This window comes from Hippoglossus hippoglossus, chromosome 13 (assembly GCF_009819705.1).
Source record: "Hippoglossus hippoglossus isolate fHipHip1 chromosome 13, fHipHip1.pri, whole genome shotgun sequence".
Lineage (NCBI taxonomy): Eukaryota > Metazoa > Chordata > Actinopteri > Pleuronectiformes > Pleuronectidae > Hippoglossus > Hippoglossus hippoglossus.
The window spans coordinates 25,973,747-25,996,586 of record NC_047163.1 but is presented as its reverse complement, the minus strand read 5'-3'; the positions used below and the strand labels follow the sequence as shown (position 1 = coordinate 25,996,586).

Here is a 22,840-nt window from a genome sequence, read left to right as displayed (position 1 = left end):
GTGGAAGCATCACGGTATGGAGGTGGTTCTCAGCAGCAGGGACAGGGAGACTAGTCAGAATCAAGAGAAGGATAAATAGATACAGAGAAGAAAACCTGCTCCAGAGTACATGTGACCTGAGACTGGGTCAATAGGTCTTTCTATACGACAGTGACCCAAAGCATGCAGCAGTCACAAGTCTGGAGCGTCTTTGTGAAAAGCTTCTACATAATTAACACAAAGGGTCTGAATAGTTTTCCTTATATTTTGTAAATTCTAGTCTTTCAGCTAAATTTAAAAAATAAAATAGGGAATAAAAGCAGATACTTTTTGAAGTCACTGTAATGTACAGTACAGACCATAAACTATAAATAAAGATGGACGACATGTATCCACTTCCTCCCACAATCTTGAAATGAAGCTAAAATATCCTGCTTACAACACACAGTGTATTCAGAGACATTCTGCCCAGAAGTGAGTGAGACATCAATCACGTTTCACCCTTTATAGCACCAAATAACTAATTAAAAACAAACTTGCTAGTAATATAAACCCTGAAACAAAAACTACCTAAAACGACAGAAACCATCTTTGAGGAAAATATATTTGACTAGTACTTTTACTTTTTAGTTTGGTCCATGTCCCCTTCACTAACATGGAGAAGATGGGGTTTATTATCTATACTGCAGCCAGCCACCAGGTGGCGGTTGACACTTTAGCTTCACTTTTGGGGAGCGGTCATGACATCCATCTATATATAGATTATGGTACATACCAAACAGGCATGAACTGTCACCAGCAAACCAATCACAACTGATAAAAAAGACTGCTGTAACATATACAATGAAAACACAAGTATTTATTTTACTCTATGTGCTTTACAGTAGAATTTCAAAATTAACCATGGATCACGGTTAGATTTAGTACCCAACAAACAACCACAATGGAATGTGAACAGTTCTATCAAAAATATCATAAACACAGATGTTCTGCAGCGGTAAATTAATATACGAAAAACACTGATCATGTGACAGTACCGTAACCAATTTGAATAAAACTAAGAAAAAAGATCCATATCAATGAGTGAAAGAAATAAACAATACTGTTAAGAAGACAGCTACTGCAATGAAAATTAATACTCAAAGAAATGCTAAATTGACAAATGAAGTAACAAAGAAGTCAGTAATACTAAGTTATTTGGCCCAAATTAGCCAAAAGTTTATTTTCATTGAAAAGATTATTATATCACAAAATATTTCCCAGCATAGTATTTCCAGCTTGGATATTCCCTTATTTCTTGCAGGCGTTTGAGAATACCTTTACAATTCCATGGTATTATGGAATGTAGGAATAAAGTGGCTAAGTGCCGTACGACTAGGCTGTGCGATGTGACGATAAAAACTGTGTGACATGAGAAAAACATCTATCATATTATATTATGCTCAATTGTTTTCAACTGCACGGATGCAGGCAGGAAATCTGAACAAAGGCAACACAAACAAACACGGAGGAGAGTGTTCATGACACAGAGCGGGGTGATTGTGGACAGGAGGAGGACTTCGACCAGCCAAGAATAAAAAAAAGGAGCTCACACCTAAAAGAGTAGTTGTGACCTCTGGAGCATGGACGTGGACAAGGTGTGAGAAATCAGACATGGAACAGAAAACAGTTCTCAAATGATGGCGCAGAATTGTCCCCACAACAAACCCACTAACCTTATTCAGCACCTTCATAAGATTCATGAATCATCAACATTATGGAGACGTTCTATGGATGAAAGCCACATCAGGGCAGTCATGCTCAGAACACACATGTAAAGCGTTCTTGGGTCTCTTGAAAGGTGCTATATAAATTCAAGTTATTATTATTATTATTATTATTAATAAAACAAACCCTAACCCTTACTAAATAAATCATAAAAAGATGGATGGAGATAACAGCCGATGTTGTAACTTAACATCTACCAAATATACACAGTCAAGAAAAGGTATGACGAGTAATAATATGAATTGATGTTATGTTGTTATGTCTTGAAAGGAGATTTTGGTCGTATCGCACAGCCCCAAGTACAACTCCCCTTGAATTGTTTATCTCTCACAGATTTGCTTGAGACGATTTAAAAGATTAAAAAAAGTATTTCTGAAAGTTTGTAGAAATGTTAGAAACTGAAGACCTCTGAGCAGGAAATGTTCAGTACTGAACACTAACATGTTAAAAGACTACATTTCAAAATATGTGGAAAGTTAAGACACTGTGAGCAGCCTAAAAGTGCACCATCTTCAAAAGTGGAAAGCTAAAAAAACAAGAAAAGTACATCCATCTGCCAACTCATCATCCTTTCTCTTTCCCCCTCGTGTAAATCTGTCCATCTGTCAACCGGGGCGTCTGTAGCAGGCACCCTGGTAGGTAGTGGCGTTGAAAATACTGAACATGTCTCTCCTGACAAAAGACAGGAATTTCTTCAGAGGGCAGAGGGGCTGGCCGGCATGATGGTTGTGGGAGCGACAGAAGGTGGTATGAAATGTTACATCCTCGCCGTTGTACAGCACCCTGATGAACAGTTCCCCATCTTTTGCTTTGCCAGCTTTCTTTTTCAGCTGCCCTTGCATTGTTGGGGGACTCTTCCACAGTTCAAACACCACTCTGGCTGCGAAACGTGGGAACCTGGCCTCCTCCAGGCCGAGGGCGCTCAGCAGCGGGGCCATGGTGACGTCATGAGCTGAAGAGACGGTGAAGACCTCCTCGCCGCCTGCTCGAGGCTGTCTTCCAGCCTCGCTGCTCTTGGCAACACGCTCCATCTTGGCAGCCGTTCGGTTCAGGTAGGGGTACATAGCCAGTATGGCATATTTATGGTACAGCCCCACTCTTCTCCGATCCACCTCATCATCTAACTGCTGCCGACGAATCACAGCAAACTGTGCCATTGTCAGACATCCACCACTGCCACTCTCCGCCATGCGAACACATGGGAAAGACAGGCCGTGGCACAGGTGGCACAGCAGGGAGTCTATAGGGTTAGCAGCTCTGAGCTGGCGGGTAGGCAGACCCAAAGTCCGCGCCATGTCGGCGTAATTCCTCTCCAGCTCGGTATCGGCCACCCGCAGACGATACTGCCGCTTCTGCTCCTCCTCGAGGTATCTGTTCCTGGCGGGGCAGTCACAGGCCGAGCCGCAGAATAACGTGCTCCACTGGTGACGCATGGTCAGCTTCGTCCAATCAAAATCCGGGAGGAAGCCGTAGAGGAAGGCCAGTCCGCTCTGGAGAGTCCTGCTCTTACCTGTGGTCTCCACCCACAACTGGCGAGGCATCCAATTGGAGGGGAGAAGATTGTGGTGCTTGTAGGCTTGATGGAGGAGCTGCCCATTGTGTAGGTGCTGCACCACACCTGGAATAGGGCAGGGACAAAATGAAAGCTGATATTTTTTAAATAGATATTTATATCTGATTAATTCTTATAAGGAACAAGACATTTAGTTTAAAATTCACTTGATAGAAAGATTTATCATTTTCAGGTGAACTGACTTTACCAACAATAATCCTGTACAAAAAACAAGACTCTGAAGCTGGGCTCAGAGAACAGGAGTTCTAAAAACCTAATCTATTTTAAAGTTGAGCTGCATCATGAACATAAGGAGAATTTATCTCTATAATGTTAAACATGCCAACATCCCAAGATTAGAAAAATAATGGCACATCACAAATTATAGGATATTAAGATTATTGATGCAGAGTCAGTGATGCACCACCTCACGTCTCTCAAGTGACCTCATGGGAAAGCCAACGTAAACAAATTGGAGGCTGGCGTGGAGCCACAACTGGCTCCAATGTTAGCAGAAGGGTAAACGAGGCTGGATGAGAAAGTAGTGAGAGAAACACGGTCGACATAGGTTATCTATCCTTCCGGTGAGATTTAAACTATTTAGAATCTCAACAGTAGCATGCTAGCTGGTCTCTCTGTCCCTCTCATTGGCTGTTGTGATTTTGCTCAGAAATCTTCTTGAGTTTAAAGCCTAAATATCAAACACAATTATCAGGGCAGCCCTGATGATTGACTTGACGTAGTGGAAGGATTTGACCCCAGAGGGCGGTGTGAAAGCAAGGATTGCTCACTCTGCAGCTCTTTCTGAGGACCGAAATGTTCCCAAAAGTACACTGCACACTGAATGCTGGACTTGAAGAGTCTCAGTCGACTGAGGGGTCTCAGACTGATAATTCCAATCTTTGACTGTCGGGGGGCAGCCCCAAAATAAATGTGTAATATTGATCAATAGGACAGTTTTGGTTCATGAGAGTAGATGAGATCTTGTGGGGATGAGACCTTCCTTCCCTACCTGTCTGTGTGAGTTCTCCCATCTCACAGACACTGTGGTTGGGCAGACGGGGAGCAGAGCCCAGTGATGATTCCCAGTGGCCTCGGCTTCCTTGGCCCATGTGGCTGATGAAGGCGTTCAGCAGGGGGTGGGATGGCCGCCTAAGGGAGGTGAGGGACAACCAGAAGTAAGAAACACATAATGGGACATTACATTTACACTCATGGCTGCTAATGTTATTCTTATTGTTGTTGAAATATTGCGATATCATTGTGATTTCATTGCGATGCTGACAAAGATGGTTTCACTTAAACAGTTGTTAGAGTGCATAACAAATTAAAGTCTTAAAGTGTCTCTGTTTTAAAACATTATCAAAGTAGACAGGAAAACAAACTCAATCAGTCAATTTTCCGATACGCAGAAAATTCTTCACTATTGATACATAGCTAATTTTTAAAATGATACAATTAAAGTGCAGGTACATATGTATGCTGGTTTATACTGGCCTCGAGTTCCCTTCTTCATCCAACTTCAGAATAAAACTTGAGCCAATGTCAGTAAAGAGACAGTGCTCCTGTTTTTTCAATTTACATAAAAATATTATTCTGTTTAGAATGGGATCTCTGGGTTCAGTATGTAACTCCCAACATCCACCACCAGGGGTCTCTCTAACACAGCTGAGCTACAACACGTGTTCAATATGTGTGGGTGGGAATATGGGAGATAGAGATAAAAAAAGATGAAAGAATTTGGACACACAAGCGCACTCACACGCGCACTCACACACGCTCTCACACACGCTCTCACACACACTCTCACACACTCTCACACACTCTCACACACTCTCACACACACTCTCACACACACTCTCACACACACTCTCACACACACTCTCACACACAACCACAATCCCACCCAGGGTTGAGGGCAGCAAGAGGAGCAGTCAGTGAGCTCATAGATTAGAGATGATGAAGATTACAGTTTAATATAACAGATCTGCAAGAGCAGCACCAGATCAACTCGCTCAGATTAACAGAAGCATACGCACGTACTCTCACACACACATACACACAGGCACGCACGCACGCACGCAGGCACGCACGCACGCACACAGTTTCCATAGTGATCATGAACTGGTTCAGCAAGACTGCATTAAAAACACAACCCTCTGTCATTACCCTTAAATCACACTTGTGATTATTGTTACGGGCTGAGCACAGTACAACACACTACAACCACTACATTATTATGGAATATGTATATATTGTTTTTTGTATGTTGTTATTTCTCTTAAATTAAGGCTTTAAAGCACAACTCTGATTTCAGAGCTCATGTGAAAATATAAGCCTAGATTTTCTATTTTAAGGACATAGTTTCCTTTTGTTGTCAGTTTGCATCAGCATCTGTCATCACCATCTATCCTCTCTCTGCATTATCAGACTAAAACCACATGAACACATGGGAGTGGTGAAGTGAAATTAGGTGCCCACCGCTGCTCTATTCTGTTCTGTCGTCAGCAGATGAGTTTGCTGAGGGGAGTGGGGAACAATCTGGATTACACTGGGAGACGGGATGTCAGCGGACAGGGACTGCGATGTGGACAAAGAGCCAGCCGGGCTGTCTATACAGCTGATTGTTGCTAACCAAAGATTACAGATCCCAATTACATTAAGCAGGGATTATTATCACTGAATAGGTTAGGGAGAGAGATTAGTGAGGAAGGGATGGAGAGATGAGGAAACAGAGTTGAGATAAATTAACGAAATGAATAAACAGAATAGGATGTGATGGTGCGCTCTAAACTGAGGGAGAGAGGAAAAGAAGAAGCGGAAAGAGAGAGGAGATGTGGCCTGCTGGAGAGAGAGCTCAGTTAACCGCAGACGGAGACAGTTGGTCAGGAAGCTGGTGCCAGCGCACACGCACACGCACACACACACACACGCACACGCACACACACACACACACACACACACACACTGAGCGCTCTGTAAGGGTCCAGCCCAGGGCATATGCTCAATGAGATCCCTGTAATTACACCCTGGTCTAAATAAAAAGAGAAGTACCTACATTATTACCAGGACCCAGACATTTGAAACAGTAATTTAATGTTCCATCTGCCTCCAACATGAGCACATTTAACCCACAAATAATCCAGAAACACACTTTAACTGTGTGCTGAACCCACACAGCCTCCCTGTGGTGTCTCAGGGACAAAACCTCAAGTTTTCTAATGCATATTTAAAGGATTTGAAGGGTTTAAACATGTTTCCAGCCTTCTTTCATTTGACATAATTGAAACTGTATTAAAAAGGACAAAAAAGTGATAGTAAAACTGCTCATCTCGAACAGAAAGAGAAAGGAGGAGAGGAGCGATCGTGGGACATGATGTCATGAAGATGAGAAGTAAATAGGCCAAAGTTCAGACAGAACATCTGGAGTCTTGACGAAGATAAGGGATTTGTTTTGAGACACTTGAAGCCTGATGTGACTAAATGTAAAGTGTTCAGTGCGCTGTGGACATGAACAGCTTAAATCTTACTTATAATTCTGAACTGTGCAATAATGGATTATTTTCCAATATAAAGAAATTATTTTTGGTTAATGAATAAAAGATGTGGAATTCTTATTCCCCATTAAAAAAAACCATGGTGGAGTTTTCCACTCTCGGGTCACACCAGGTTCCAGCACAGTTTACTGCTCAGTTGAAGGGCTGCTGATTATCAGTTATAGGATATCACATGTACAAAAACTGTTCATTGTCAGCTCACGATTCAGTGGAGGGCAGATGTTTGGACGTGTTGTTGATATTCTTCGACAGAGTGAGCAGGATGGTTAACATCTTAACAAGTTTGAACATCACGTGGGAGACAATGCATTTATTCTGAAGTTCTCCTGGTTTTGAAAATGTTGTTGCTGGCTGGTGTGTAGACATGCAGAGTATTGATAAACCACATCGACATATTAATGCAAGTTAATTTGTTCAAAATGTGACTAAATATATGAACAAATAATGTAAGCTATTTAAAAAACAAAATATGAGGCATAAAGATGCCAAAGGTGCTTGTGATGTGACGTTGAAATTTGGTTCAGATAATAGCCTCCATAAGATGATCCCTAAAGACCTTGATGACCCTTTGATTTGCGTGTAGTGCTGCCTAGTGAATTCATCTTTAAACTATTTTTGTGATAATAGATTGAGACTCTTTTGTTGTTGTGAGGTTCACATTTGTGATTTTGAGTGAAATGGTCAGCCACTGAATGAACTGCCACACATTCATGTTCCCCACAAGATGAATTGTAACAACTCTGGTTACTGATATTTCATCTATGATACTATTTCAATTGTCTAGTACTTTGATTATGATTAAAAACCTGCTGAACTAATAATTTTCTCATCAGTCAGATGAACTCTGTGTTAAGTGCTAATAGCAGAGAGCTAAATAAGACAACATAGGGTTTTTTTTCTATCATGGGTGATTTGTCAGGATTTGTTTTTCCAGTGCGACGCACAGTCATGTTAAGTTGTGTACCCTGACGACATGTTGGAAGTATGCGGGTCACAAACCACAGTAAGAGCCTGTCACACATGGTATTGTTGTATTCCTCACTCAAAGATTTTCAACTGATCTACAGACCAAACAGTGCAGAATATATTCGCATCTGGTTCATTAGACTTGTTTGTACTGTGGAATAATGCTGCTAATGAAGCTCTACTAATCTGCTGACAAACACATTTAGCATCTGAAAGCATTAGTAAACACAAGTGCCTCAAATCATACAAATTCAGATAGAAAGGACTATCACTGAGACCTGAAAACAGAGAGACTTTTAAAACTGAAGTTTGTCTCATCACTGGCAGAGCACATACAGTACGCAGCTGTACAGACTGAGAGGAGACCGGCACAGGTTACCAGGACCACACTGGCACAGAGCGACTGCCCCCTGCTGTGACGCTTAAGTGGAAACACATGTCCTGGAGGCTTGGATTGGCAAAGCTCGGCTAAAGAGAATGAACCCCAGCCCATGGAAAAAAACATTAAAACCAAATGCATAGTAAACATCAGCCTATTAGCATTCAACTCAAGTACAGACCTGCCAACATGAATGATGGTATCTAGATATCGTCTGTCTCTGCTTTATGTTTCCTCATTGAAAACCAGGGTGTTATGGATGCTGACTGTTCTATTGTTACCTTTCACACAAAGACACAATGACCAATACGCATGTCATTGTGTCTTTGTGTGTGAGATGTGGCTTTTGACACAATTGGTTTTATACTAATACGCACATCACATAACCGTTAAATGCGTGTCGGTGTAAACAGGAAGTAGATTGTCTACTCACAGTCGGCTGCCTTACAGAAAATACGACTAGAAACAACAATGGTAAAAATTAAGAGCACAAATTTCTTTGCTTGGTAAAAACAACACGGTGGAACTGTTACTGACAGTAAGTGTTAACGATTTTCATTCGCCGCTGGTAGTAGAGTAATGACTGATAAGAACCAATCAGGAAGCAAATGAGGGTGAATGCATCATCGTCTCCAAATGTTTTCGTTTTCTTCCTGTCCAGACTCCAAACAACATCGCAGCCTCAGGGTTTTCAAACTAAAACTGGGAAAGCAGCATTTCCAACCCTCACTATTTTAGGTGCTTGAAAACAGAGTTTTGTGGTTGTAGGCGTAAACGTGGCAACAGTGATAGTGTGGATGTAGCTTGAGAGGCAGGTATAGTATACTGGAAGTGTAACAGGCACCACATTGTCAACTAATGTGTTCTGGATCTAATTTCACATCTTACTACTGAGACAAAGAAATAGGTGTGCAGCATGACTGATCATGACACAGTATATTATATTTGGGAGTTGAGTAACACAGCCAGAAGCTACAGTGCATAATGACCTCATGAGGATAAGAAGGTAGAGGTCATCTCTGCTTTTTACTTTAACTTTCTCAGTAAGTACAAACAACAAAATGTAAATGTCAGCAATGAAAGCATCCCGACCTCCATACTAAGAGGCTTTTGTGCAGGATGACCCACTTTCAGCTCCAGTTCAAAGACCAAAGGTATTGAAAATATCTAATAATCAAATGAACATGACAGATCAACTGCATCATATCAATCTGAACCGCAGCTGTCTGTGCCAGCTCGTAAGATTACAGCGTGCCTGTCCTTGTCCAGATGTGCAAAGCTGATGAGGCTGAAGTGAAAGCCTCGTGCAAAGTTAAATTAGGCTCAGTCGGGAAATCAGGTACACAACCCAAAAAAAAAAAAACTGTGAGAGGCCGCAGGGAATTTAATGACCACATGGTGGAAATAAATCATCCTGGAGGATGTGGGCGCACGTGTCAAAACCATCTGACCAAACCACATTTTCTGGATTTAAAAGCTGTTATCCACATGTAGAGTTAACATAAATTTAAGGTAATGTATTCACACCAAGTGCAAAAGTGCTGATTTCAGATTTCTGAAGCTGAGGTGCTGAAGCAAGCCGGCTCATCAAGCCTCTAAATGGGCAGCAGAACCAATGAGAAGAGACAGTGGCAACCAGAAAAAAAGTTACAGTTGACAAAATACAGCATAATGAATAAAATGAGAAAACAATATTAAATCAAGCATTTGCGCCTTTTTCAGACTTCCTGCTGTAGTAACAGTTCTGCTCTGCTCAGTGAGGATGTTGCATAAATCGTCAACTCTGTGTCAAAAGACCACAATGTTTATGTTTGCGTACCCATCTGAACGAAAGCACAGCAGAACAGATGTAGCAAAACAAATGTACCCGCTGTCGCTGACACATGAAGAGACTGCAGAACCAAGGGATTGTGAAAGTAAATCAGGTTTGCTCCAGCGCACGTACATGCACACACACTTTTTGCCCGTCGATGTTATTGTCAACTCTTCTAATGTCTAGTTTTCATTTTATTTTCTAAAATATTTGCCTTTGTTTTCAGTTTTTCAGTTTATTTACATTTATATTGTTCAGCTTCAAAGCTTCAAGAGTAATTGTAGCTCAATTGCATCATGTGAAATTGGTTTAAATAAAAAGTAGTTTCTGACACACCATCAAAAACTGTGGTGTGTGAACAAGATAAGCTTCACAAGCTTTGCTGCAGGGTGATTGTCATAGATTACATTATATTCTACAGTATTTCTGTATTTCTGGTATTTATGCATTTGCAGTGTTTACCTTGGTGCTATTTGATATCATAGAATAATTTTAATACCAATTCAACAATTTGCACATCATTCTGAAAACAGCCCAGTCCATTTCCTTGGTTTCACATTACCAAGTAAACAGTCTCAAGAGTCCTTTCAACATATATTCATTCACTTCAGAAAATATGACCACGACATACTCATTCTGAAATTGTGACATTTAGTGCGTTATTCGATTTTTGGTGGAACTGTGTTTGTACCTGCTGGGGGACAGGGTGCAGTCGATGGCTGGTCGCTTGGTCTTGGGGATGTAGTAGAGTGGGTAACGGTCTCCATGGCGAATCATCACCTGGACAGACAGCAGCTTGTAGTCGGCAGGACTGTGACCTGTGAGGAGACACTCATTAGCATCATTATAAAATCCATATTACACTGGTTAATTAAAAGAACGTGTTAGAGATAACTCAAAGGTAGGAGTCTATGGAGTCATAGTGTAGTGGTTCCAATGATAAGAAGAGTGACAGTAAGTTCCTTTTTTAAGTCCCCTTCCATATATTCAGTTAGTTTAGTTTGTAAAGCAACACAAAAAAATCCAGTTCGGGATTTCACTGTTTTCACCAAACATCAAACATCCTGCTTCAGTTTCCCTGAAAGTGAAGATAAAGAAAACTCTCAAATAAAGATCCACACAGCCCCAGCTAAAGAAAACTAGAAGGAGGAAGTGGACAATTAGTTCCAATGCTTCCACCAACTCACAGTTACTGGTAATTGCTTGCTACCAAATCCACTGGGACATTTAAATGTTATATCCCTACCTACGTTTCCTGGGAAGGATCAGAGGAAGGATTTTTGTTTTCCAGATTCACAGGGATCCAAGATGCACTTCAGAGTCGAATGGACTTATCGCACTAATGCGGTGAGATCCCATACTGAGTTTCGCATCGCATACTGGGGCTGGACTTTCAAGAGACAGAGCCATTTCACTGACTTACTGGATCTAAGTCTAAGATGCCACTGCATATTTGCTTATAGGCAAATATTTGTATGACTTTTCAGTGGAGGAGTAAAAACAAAATACAAGGTTCGATGTTTCTATGCTGGAGAGAGAGAGCACACTGCAGCTTTATAGATGATGCAATCTAGTGGAAATTACTTTTGTACAATTAACACACCCCCTGAGTACTGACACACTAAATCTGATATTATTACTATATTAAGTATTTATGCGTTATCCATTAAATCATCAGTTTCTAGCAGTGACAGAGTTCGTCCAAATCTGTTTTTAATGCTCTGAAATAGTGATGCGGCCAAATTGGAAAGAATTAACTTGATTAACTAAGTTCATTGACTTTTGCTGTCTGGTTTCACATTAGTTCAGATTGAGGTCTTTCGGAAATACAAATTATACATGTAAGTAACATGTCAATGAAGGCCATTGGTGCTCAGATAAGGTTGATTTTGAGTGGGTCAGTGTGCCGGTCTCACCCTCCCAGGCCTGTTCGGTGTGGTTGGGGGTGTTGCAGTAGCCATAGGCCTCAGATATAGGGTTGGGTTCCTGGGTGTGAGGCACCGGGAACACCCTCTTTCTACTCTTCCCCAGAGCCACCCCATGGCCTCCATCTTCAGCCTGGAACGGTCGCTCCTCCACTATGGGGGTGATGGGGATCAGGTTCACTGGAGAAAAAGAGATTAATAGAGGAGAAAGAGGTATAAAGAAGATGAAATGAATAAAGAGAAGGGCAACTGATACAAATTCAGAAAACAGAGAGAAAAAAAAAACTAAAGGTGTGCAAAGAAAAGCCAGCCCATCTATTGATGATTGGCTCTTTTGTATTTGGTACCCATCCCTTGACCCAATCAATCAGTATCACGCCTCCTGACAAAACACAGCAGGGTTAGGGTTATATTCGACAGGCCTAATATTGATCATGTATTATTCAGCATGCTAATATTTGGGAATTGCCACAAAGCACAGGCTGATGTCATTAGTTTTGCAGATGTCTGTTCATATAATTAAGTGTTGGCTAAGTTTGACCTGATTACATTACCTTTACATTTCATGACAATCCAACTAAGTGAAACAAACAAAAATTCAGAGAATCATCTTGATCATTTGGCTTCATCTTCTGGACACCATGGACATCTGTACCAGATTTCCGGGCAATCCATTCATTAGTGGTCAGAATATTAAAAACAGACGGATCAACGTGGTTGTCCTTGGAGCAAAACTGCTGCTAAAATGAAAGAAGAGTCATTTTTGAAACTGATGGTGTTAATTACCAAGATCGATTCACAGGCAATAATTCATAGTTTGGAACACAGAAATTCAAAAAAGCCAACTGACCAGGCAGTGGCAGAGTGCTCAAAATGAAGTAAACCAGTGCAACCGTAGTTCATCTCCATGTCAACAGCTCTATTCCACCAAACTCCTCACTGTTACCAGTGTGTTGCCTGGACACCAGTGACCTGTGACCCCTCAGAGAAATGGTCCAATGGGGGTAGAGGTGTTGTGGGAACTGGAAGGTCCATTCACAAATATCCATCTCTGAAGAAAGACAAGTTGAAGCCAGATGCCCCTTTGGCAAAACATTCCCAAATCCTTTCCGACAGCACATCTCTGCCTGAACAGTTGCAGCCATGTTGCCTCTCCTGAACACCGTGTGCTGATATACTACATGTATCCGTTTCAGGTCAGCTTATAACAAAAAATAATAACAGACTAACCTGAACTGTAAACATTCAAGTGATACATTATTTAGATATTTTCAGCTTCCCCAGTGTGAGGATGTGCTGCTTTCCTTTGTATTACATTTTAGTACATTAAATATCTTTCCATGTTTCTTCCAACCAATCATCTACTACCCAAATTCACAATGTCACCTTGTGCTTTAGACAACTGTGATGGGCATTGTCACAATGTCCTGGCATTTCATAGCCCCAAACAATTTCAAATCATTGAAATAAATAATCAACATATTAATTGAGTGTAGAAATAACTAGAAATGCACCCAAATAAATTCTACTATCAAACCATCAGCTACCATATGGCTGAAGACAAAAAACTGTAAATATAAAACTTCTACAAAATACAAATGAATCCACAAGCTTTACTATGTTGATACATGACCAACTTTTATGCAAAGAATCTTGAGGGGAAATTAAGGACCTTGCTGTTAAAAGAGTAAACTAGAATCAGCTGATACACTCGGGGCAGCAAAGCTTTAAAGAGGCTTCTCTATGTTAATTATCATATAAAACTAATAGATTAATACTGGTCAAAGTGATCTCAATCAGGACTAGTCATAAAACAAATAAGAGCAGTGACTTTTGATGGCAAACTTCATGTTTAAAGCTTCAATCAGGATCAACTGGGCAGAAAACAAGCATATTGAGAGTCCTACAGGCCAATGTTTAAACTAATTTTCTGTATTAAGTTATCTTTCAAGTTAAATAGGTGTAAATGTCGTCTCTATTTCTAAGCAAGCTGTTAAGTCTTTGATTAAAAAGAGTTTCGATTTTTTTAATTTAGATTTCTGTAAAAACTCACCACTGACGAGGGAGAGGAAAAGGTGTGCAGCGACGGCGGAGACCATTTTGACGATGACTCTGTAGCTTGAGGTCTAGCAACACACACACTGGAGCTCATTCATTACCATAACCTGTCCCCCTTACTGCTGTGTGCCCGTTATACTGCCACCCCCTCACACACGCACGCACACGCTGCCTGAACTAACCAAACTTTCAGAGGCCAGTTCAGTCACAGTCGCCTACACAATGGAGCTTTTGTAAGTGGCTGCCCAACACTACCAAGTGCATACACAGCACTGGCACACAGAACATACTGTGGCGCACACACACACAAATTCGTACACCCACACTAAATGTGGCTGGAGTAATAAGACTTTAGAATAGTTGTCTAAGAGCGCTTTCAACAAAGTGGACGATTTAATTCGACATAAGAAAGATCATAAATCTCTTCAGTGAATATGCAGTGTTAATGTGTGTATGTACAAACCCAGAGCTAAACACACCAGACCCTGTAAAATCTTTCACCTGTTTGTTGGTGTGAAATCATCACTAAGCAGCTTGACTTCTACCTGAAGGCAATGAGAGTGCTCTGCCTCAAAAATGCACACAAACTAATGTGTCGTCTATAGCACCGCAATCATTAAGGGGTGAACAGCTACTCACTCAAAGCGGTTTGGCCTGAACTTAAAAGGTGCGTCCCCACTTATACTACCTGACTCCACAGTGATGTGAACTGGTAGCACTGTGGAAACCATTGGTTCAAATATTGACACAGACTAACTGCTGTATGTGTACAGATGGACACGGCTACTTAAAGCAGTTCATCATATAGACCAACCTACATCCTGGCTTTTTAAATCAGATGTACACAAATAGAAGCACACAAATCAAAATCAAACATGTGGCTTTATAAACAATCTGCATGGACACTAATCTTAATCTAAGTAGAGATTAAGATCCTCCTCAGCACATTTAATTAACCACTGATGCTCACTAATACAGCAAAAGCTAAGGACAACTACTGATACGCTCCTGATGACCCCCAATGTTGATCTGAATCCTCTAATAGAAAGTGTTGACTCATACAGAATGTGATGTGATTCGTTTTCGATTTGAATCACTGCATCCTATGGGACCATAGACACATCAAAAAAAGTTACTGATCATATGGTAGGAATCCATGATGTCGATATATGAATTCAGAAAATTACGACATTATTATTATTATGACAATATAAATAAGTTGGCATTGTGAGAGCGGGATGCAATGTGCGCATAGGATATGCATCACGCCTCCAATGCTTATTATTTAATTTGTTTAATCCTCACACTGACTGATCACAGCTGAGTTGAAAGAGAAGCTCATTCATCCATTGGGTAGTTTTGGTGAGTGTCAGACTGAATCATTAGCTCTGCATGGACTAATGTGGGGAAATTATTTGTGATGACTAACAGCATTAGGAAGAGAATCCCTGCATTAATAATGCAAAACACACACGCCAGAGGGAGATCTGCTTCCCAGCACCTGATTAACCAGTATGACACACCAACAGCTCAAACACAGGAAACAAGCTCTTTGAATACACGTGTTGCTGTACAACTCTGACTTTATGTGACGCATGACGGTCTGACTTTAGCTGGTGCTGCAGAATTTCACCATGTCATTAAAGGAGCAAGGCGGCTGCAGTTTTCTGTATTCGTTCTTTGACTCTTCTCTAATTTCTTTAAATAATGACGGCTTTGCTGACATGCAAGTGGGATGTTTTTGCTTAAGAGCTGAAATTATGTTATGTTGAGAGCAGGATTCATCCTCAAAGTGTGTTCAGGAGCCAATTTTTCTTCAATTGGTCAAGTGTACAGTAATTTTGGTCTGTGTTTACTTGCTTGATATTTTGCAGGATTAGAAAACTATTGGATAGATTACCACAAAACCTGGTGGAAGGATGTGGCATGGGTCAGGAAAGAAGCCTTTTAATGTTGGCGTGGATGTGGATCACGGGAAATATCCAGGAACTTTTTTTGGCTTTCTTTAAAAAATTGTAGGGTGGTTTTTAACATTTTTGTGAATTTCTCAAGAAGAAATGCAGAGATGTTAATTCCCCCCAAAAAATCGGACATATGTAGAGTGCTAATCCTTACTGGATTAAGATCTGGGTTTTCTTTTAAATTACTTAAGGGGGGTGATGTTTATTGAGTTACTGTGTAACAAATATTCCTTGCCTGTGTTTAATGTGAGCAGTTTGCAGAACATTTCTATGTTTTCTAATATTAAGTCATATTGCCCCACCCACTTATATCTACTAGAATTAAATCCTAATATTGGTCTGCTTCTCCCTCACATCACCAATAAACTGCACCGTCCACAAGAGGGAAAGTCAGTCCAGTTGTTTGAGCCTCACCAGAATTCATGCGACAGCTTTTACACCATTGGTAAACACACAAACAGACAACAGTTTGTTGGATCCATGTGAAAAATGTAAGGTGTGCCAGCAACCACATTGTGTCAGTGTGTTTCTGCTATGATAGACTGGCGAGCTGCCTAGTACCCTAATGTTTGCCAAATGTATGCGGAGGCATCCGCCCAACAATCTGGCACAGGATAAGCTCATACAGAAAACAGAACTGAGTGTTTGTCAGCTGATCGCTCCACATTAGGAAAACACAACATGCTTCACAGTTTGATGTTTATCTATACTATCTTTTAAAGTGTCCAATAGTGTTTTGTGCAATATCCACAGTGAAGAAAGCCAGGAAGGTCTGAACAGTCTCCCTTCACAGTTTCAATTTTGTATAGTATCAGTTTCTACTCTAAATACTACTTCTCTTGGATTTCTACAGCTGTCTAGCGAACACACTTTTTTTGGTACCGCAAGCTACTCAGCAACCACACATCGGTCACAAATAAGATACAGTGCATTAACATTCAGAATAAGTTATCATATAGAAATATGCCTTGCCTAGGTATTTTTCACCAAAATATTTATATTGACTTGATTTTATGCAGGTAATAGTACCCCCCACACATTCCACACACACACCATCTATATTAGCGTACTTACTAAGTCATGAATGCTGTTTCTTATTAATTTGTTATCTTAATCAGTCCTTTTCATGTAAAAAAGGTGTAGAAAAAATTTAATGGGGTCAAGTTATCATAACAAAAAAACCTTGTTGAGAGCCTGTGACCCAAGCATTTCATTGCAAGCGACTGCTTAATGTTATCGTTGTGCATATGACAATAAACTCTTGAATCTTGCTTGCCTTTCAGAGCGTTTATAAAATTTGATACCAAATGACAAGGCATTTTCCCACACTCAATGGTATTTGAGCAATTTGTTCAGTTCCATAAAAGTATCCAAGTTCAGTATGCAGCCCTATCTGCCACAGGGTTAAGTTTTGTCTTTTAGTGTGTATCTGTCACTGTGTTGCTCAAAAGAGTATCCAATATCCAGATTTATATTATAATCCCAAATCTTCTCAGAAAACAGACCATCTCTGGCACTGGCAACACAAAGGTGGTCTGTCAAGTTCAACAGTGAGTGCAGACATTGTAGGAAACAGGTATGGGAGGAATGCGGGGAAAAGAATTTGCTTGGAACTCTGCCTATTTAACACTTACTAGTAGATTGTTGTTTTGGAACAGTTACAAATATTAGGTGATAACATTCACCCCTATTTAACTGTCATACAGGTTCCAACAGATTTTCATTTTAAGAATACATGGGCCTCAAGTGTTCCCTTTATTATGTCTTCTCTCTCACTCCTCAAAGGCAATGCCTTTCTTTTTCTCTGTTCATATCCTCCCATCATATTCCCCTCTCACTCTGAATCTACCCACGCAATCAACTCCTATCAGGCTGACTCATCTTTCCCTTGACTACCACACAATAAAAATAGCTCATTTTCCCTGTGTTTTAATTCCCACTACTGAAGTTGTCCTCTCACTGTCGTCACTTTCTCTCTGGACGTCCCCTGTGTGTCAATCAACACAGTAATCGCACCCGTCGCAGCCATCCACGTTTTACTTTGCAGCTGCCAGGAGCCAGAGAGATGCATTTGCTGCACCACTGATCATCATCCGTCACTCAGTCCCTCATGGTAATGGTCAACAAACAATAAACACATGGATGAGCTTTTCTTAAGCGCAGGAAGGGGGAGAGAGAGAAGACCAGAATAGAGAGCAGACGACATAAAATGATTTAGAGAGAGAGCTATAGCAGAAGGGAAGAACAAAAACAGAAGCTGTCCATATATTAAACATGAGGACAAATCCCACATGCTTTTATCCTGTGCTTCTGCTGGATAATGGCTCAAATCCTTCTTTGTGTGATGAATAAATGATGGTTGCAGCTTTTCTCCGACTGTATGACTTATCGAGAAAAATAAAGTGAGGCCGGTTTGAAAGAGCATGTACCTGCAAGAAAAAATGTCCCTTGATTGAGAAATCACCTAATCAAGTAGATTTCCTGTGCAACAGGAGAGTATCACATCTCAGGAAAAGAATTACAGCCTCTTCTGCTGCCTCTCAGCTGGAGTCCCGCAGCAGGTTGGGTATACCCACAAGTACCCGACAGGTCACCTAAAATAAAGTCATGTAACGAGTAATAATATATTGATAAAACTTCACGGACAAACGTGGACAGACAACAGGCGAAAAAACTGAAAAATGCATTTTTTCTGTAGAAATCATAGATTAAAATGATTGCGCAGTATTTTTAACATCTAAATCAGCTCATATGAATCTTAGTCAGCCGCAAGGATTTGTTTTATTGTGAAAGCCAATGTAACAACCTTTGACCCCCTCACCTCTGCTCAAAATAACTACCAACAGCGAACTAGCTAGAACATCAAAATAGCCAGTGCTAAGTACATTCTCAGTGGCTTCGCTGCATGTAAAAAGTGCCACAGAGTATTAGTTTTTGATAGCCGCGAGCTAGGCTCATTGTCGCTGAGGAAACACGCTGACAGCTGCAGGAGCCCAGGTGTTGTGACAACTGAGCATAAGAACACATTTCAACCACCAAAATAATATAAATAGGAGGACAAGGAGGCCATAGCCCATTTAATGTGTGTGACTGTGCTTGTAGCATTTGTACGAAATCATGGGTGACAGGCTGGGTCACGGGTCATATCCGGATTTGACTTGGAGATAATTGCATGTAACTGGTTGGGTCCAGTACGGAGCTTTGCTGGTGCAGGTGGGGGCGGGTTTGTAAAAATAGACCTGTGAAGGACTTTGCTTTGAGCGTTTTACAAAAGAAAAAGATTGCTGAAGAGGAGATGAGAGTGGTTTTGTGATAGTGAGCCATTGAAAATAGCTTACACTGAAACCTCCCTTTACACCTTTTGAGGGAAGAATACATTTAAAAAAGAAAAAGAAAAAGCAGATCAAGGACAGCTCAGGAACTTCTGGCTAAGATGCCGTCCAAAATACTTTCCACTTTAATCCTGCGTGTGTGCAAGAGCTTGACTTATGTGAGTCTGATCCTATACGCTTATGCAGACACAAGCTTTCGTTCGCCAATAACACTTGCACAGCATTGGGATTTTTGGGAATCCAGCACAACGTAGATCAATCTTATACATTTTTCCCTCAAATTTCCGTACGGGTTTCCATTCGTACTGCATGCCAGGTCTGCCACAACAGCCAGTGTTTTTCAAATCAGATCTGTAAGACTTGCAAATCACCTCCAGTGAAGAGGACACGGTATCTATTACTGAGAGGTGGTTTCCTTGCATTCACTGGGGCTGAGAGGGAAACGCTGTCTAGACAAAACCTATACAGGAGGTGCCAAACAATGACTCAATGGGGAAAAGACATGATTCTGTACACCTAAGCATACCACAGCAGATGGTGCTGAATATTATAGGAAGTCTTTAGGGGATTCTTCTTTGTTTCAATATGAATGCAGTCCCTGGAATGGGAAATCAATTAGAGGAAATGTGTGTATGAACATGAACACACATGCAAAAAGAAGTTCACCGGCACATGATTGTTTCTCACCTCAAACCTGAACACTAGGCCAAGGCTCCAGAGAGAATAGATAAGTGAAGCAGTTGAGTTTAGCACAAGCACAACCAAAAGTGCACTTACAGAACTGAAGGCTCAGACTGATGACAGCCAGCGCTGCCCCGCCCACCACCACCAGGAGGATGAAGCGGTTGCGAGCCAGCATCTTATCATGTGATTGGTCCGCGACCCTGTCTGTCAGCCATCCAGACCGTGGCCCATCCCAGCTGCCAAGAAACAAACAGTTAGTTGACTATTGGAATAGAACATTTTATATAAAATTGTATATCATTAAAAAATTATTATCTTAAGTTGTTTTGTTGGACACAATAAGTAAAAAGAACAGGTGCTTGTGATAAGCAGCTGCCTTTTACTTCCTATATTAAAGGAAATGATTAATTGAAAAAAGCTGTTAACTATAGATTATGGAAATACTATCTAGACACAGTCCTTGCAGACATTTCAAAGTCTGGCATTTGAATATTTAAATCCAGAATGAAATTCAGATTTTCATAAAGTTATATGAGGAGATGGAGTGAAATTTCAAGCAAATTTCTCTAGCCTCTGAAACAGCGGCCCGCAACTGTCCCTTTCACCTAATGCAGTATCTTTGCCTCGTGTTTGACAATGTCTGCGAAACATCTGCTCAACCAGCAGAAACAAGGTATGGGGAATTAATTCTTTCAACACCTCAACAAAGAGATGGCAGCAGACCTGAGAAATTGGATCACTGCAAGAATCTGAGGTGTTCATACACACAAGTTAGATTCATGAGAAGTACTGCAAACGCAATGAAAATGCATGGTTTTGTTCAGGGAAAATGCAGAGCCATGCACAGCTGTAGGTGAAAATGTGCATGCTGCTGTATGAACAATTCAACATAAAGGGAAGTCGTTAAGTCTGACGTAAAGAGTTTAATTCTAGCCTTGGATACATTATTAATAATGTATCAAGGGATTCTATTTAAAGTAACAATCAAGTGTTTTTAACTGACCCTCTGATGCTCTAATACTTCTTGCTATCATTCTAATCTGATATTCAATACATCTCAAGAGCCAATAATATTAGAAGCACTAGTGGTGTACCTTTCCCAAAGCCCCTTTGCTACTTCAAGCTAATATCAGTTCGATCCTTTGTCTCCTGTTGTACATTTCAAGAACCCAATGACCTCCCTGAGTGGCTGTGTTGTTACTGTGTACAATCTGTGGAGAATATAATGAGTCTGCCTGTTTCATGAGAAATTGTTGACGGCTAAGAAACTACAACCAAATACGACGTCATCAAACTGTCAATAGACTATATAGTAAGATCATACTAGTGATCACCAATATACAACCCCTATACATATACTATGTCTATTTAAGGCTTTATCCAACTGTGGAGGTAAGAACTCCAGTCTGTCTCTCCTCTGATTTCATTAAGCTAAGAGCTTTTATATGAGTAGTGGTGTAAATTAAAAAGGGAAATAAAAGGAAAACACAGCTGTTGGTTCAAATTTCAAGCAAGGACCGATTTCATCCAACTAAAATGAAAACATGCATTCCAAGTGTTACACATGGCTCACATGCTCTTTCCAGTGGCACACACGTACAGCAGTACATGTACAGTCTGTACCATTTCCCAAACCCACAAGTCATACAGAACTGTGACTAGTCAGTGCAAGGCTGGAAACCAGGGGAGGGACAAGCTATAACTGCAGTAAATGCAGCCCTCCACAGTGAACCCTACCATTAGGCTGTCTAGAAACCCTCCCTGCTCGGCCGGCTCAAGCCTCCGTCTGACCAAGGTGCCGCAAACTGACTCTTCAGGCAGAACTACTCCAACAAGTCTGCCCAAGTCAGTGGCTGCAAATACAAACACTGAGCTTCAGGATGCACCAAACTCCAGTCGAAATACAAGCTTGGATTACTTATCAGTAGATATTTATATCAATAACGTGTCTTGTATTTTTCATGAATAAAAAGGGACTGCTTGGTTCTATACAATATAAAATATGCACGAAGATACACATTTAGATGAAATAACAACTAACAGTGTCTAACTTTGTTATTGCCATTTAACGTGGAGGGATTAATAGTTAGTCTATTAAACATTAATTACTGATTATCATTATTATTATCCAATTTACATTTCATTTGAATGCCGAATTTAAGAGTGGACTCTAGTAAGTGTGAAACACGGTGCAGGGAAGATTCAAGTGTTACCTGAGTTTGTCAGGAAGTAAAATCAAACTGAATGACCAGTACTTTAACCAGGTCTGCAGCTTGTGTCTGGTCCAGCTAGTTAACTAGTTAGCCAACGGTTAGCTAGCTACTTACACCCGTGAGTCCCGTGAGCTGAACAACCCCAGTGCTCCTCGCGAATACACACAGTGTTACCAGACAGGTGTCGTTACACTCTTCCTGTGTGTGTGTGTGTCTCTACTTGTTGCTGCCTCCTCCGTGTCGCGACAAGTCACCGGAGGATTCACGTGGAGCTTTTTGTGTCGCTTCTCCCGGAGCAAACCGAGTCTCCACGTTTCAAACGCCACATCCACAGCGGAGCTCGGAGCAGGGGCCAACACGCGGGGAAAGCACAGCCTGAAGTGGTGAAACCACGGACAGGTCGGTGTCAGAGGTGAACGCTTCCTACCTGAGGAGGAGAGAGGGTCAGAGCCACCGACAGTCTGCTTCCACACTTGAATCCAGCGCTCCGGTTCCTCCGGTACCACCGACACAGCGCTGCTGCAGCCCGGGGTTAAACCACACATGACACGAGGAGGGACTTCCTGTCCTACCTTTCAAAATAATACTGTTTTTTCTAAACATTAACAACGTTTTGTGTCCCGGATAACATACAGATGTGGGCCACTTCAGGCT

General features: G+C 41.1%; 1 protein-coding gene and 1 long non-coding RNA gene across 5 annotated transcripts; one reads left to right on the top strand and one right to left on the bottom strand.

Annotated features, from left to right (window-relative positions):
• Positions 1–991: 991 nt before the first annotated feature.
• LOC117772991 lies at positions 992–1,554 on the top strand. Its single transcript, XR_004615859.1, has 2 exons — positions 992–1,062; positions 1,093–1,554. It is a non-coding gene; the product is annotated as an uncharacterized LOC117772991 (long non-coding RNA).
• Positions 1,555–1,846: 292 nt separating this feature from the next.
• On the bottom strand, positions 1,847–22,745 carry pxylp1 (2-phosphoxylose phosphatase 1). Of its 4 annotated transcripts, none has more exons than XM_034604649.1 (6): positions 22,614–22,745; positions 20,067–20,209; positions 11,930–12,118; positions 10,705–10,831; positions 4,311–4,450; positions 1,847–3,364 (listed from the first exon to the last, which is right to left on the bottom strand). In XM_034604649.1, the coding sequence occupies exons 2-6, from the start codon at positions 20,146–20,148 to the stop codon at positions 2,352–2,354; spliced, it is 1,551 nt and encodes a 516-aa protein (XP_034460540.1). In that variant the 5' UTR covers positions 20,149–20,209; positions 22,614–22,745; the 3' UTR covers positions 1,847–2,351. The 4 variants fall into 4 exon arrangements, with proteins under 4 accessions (XP_034460540.1, XP_034460542.1, XP_034460541.1 ...); XM_034604651.1 differs by having other exon boundaries at positions 22,301–22,718; XM_034604650.1 differs by having other exon boundaries at positions 22,441–22,718.
• Positions 22,746–22,840: the final 95 nt, after the last annotated feature.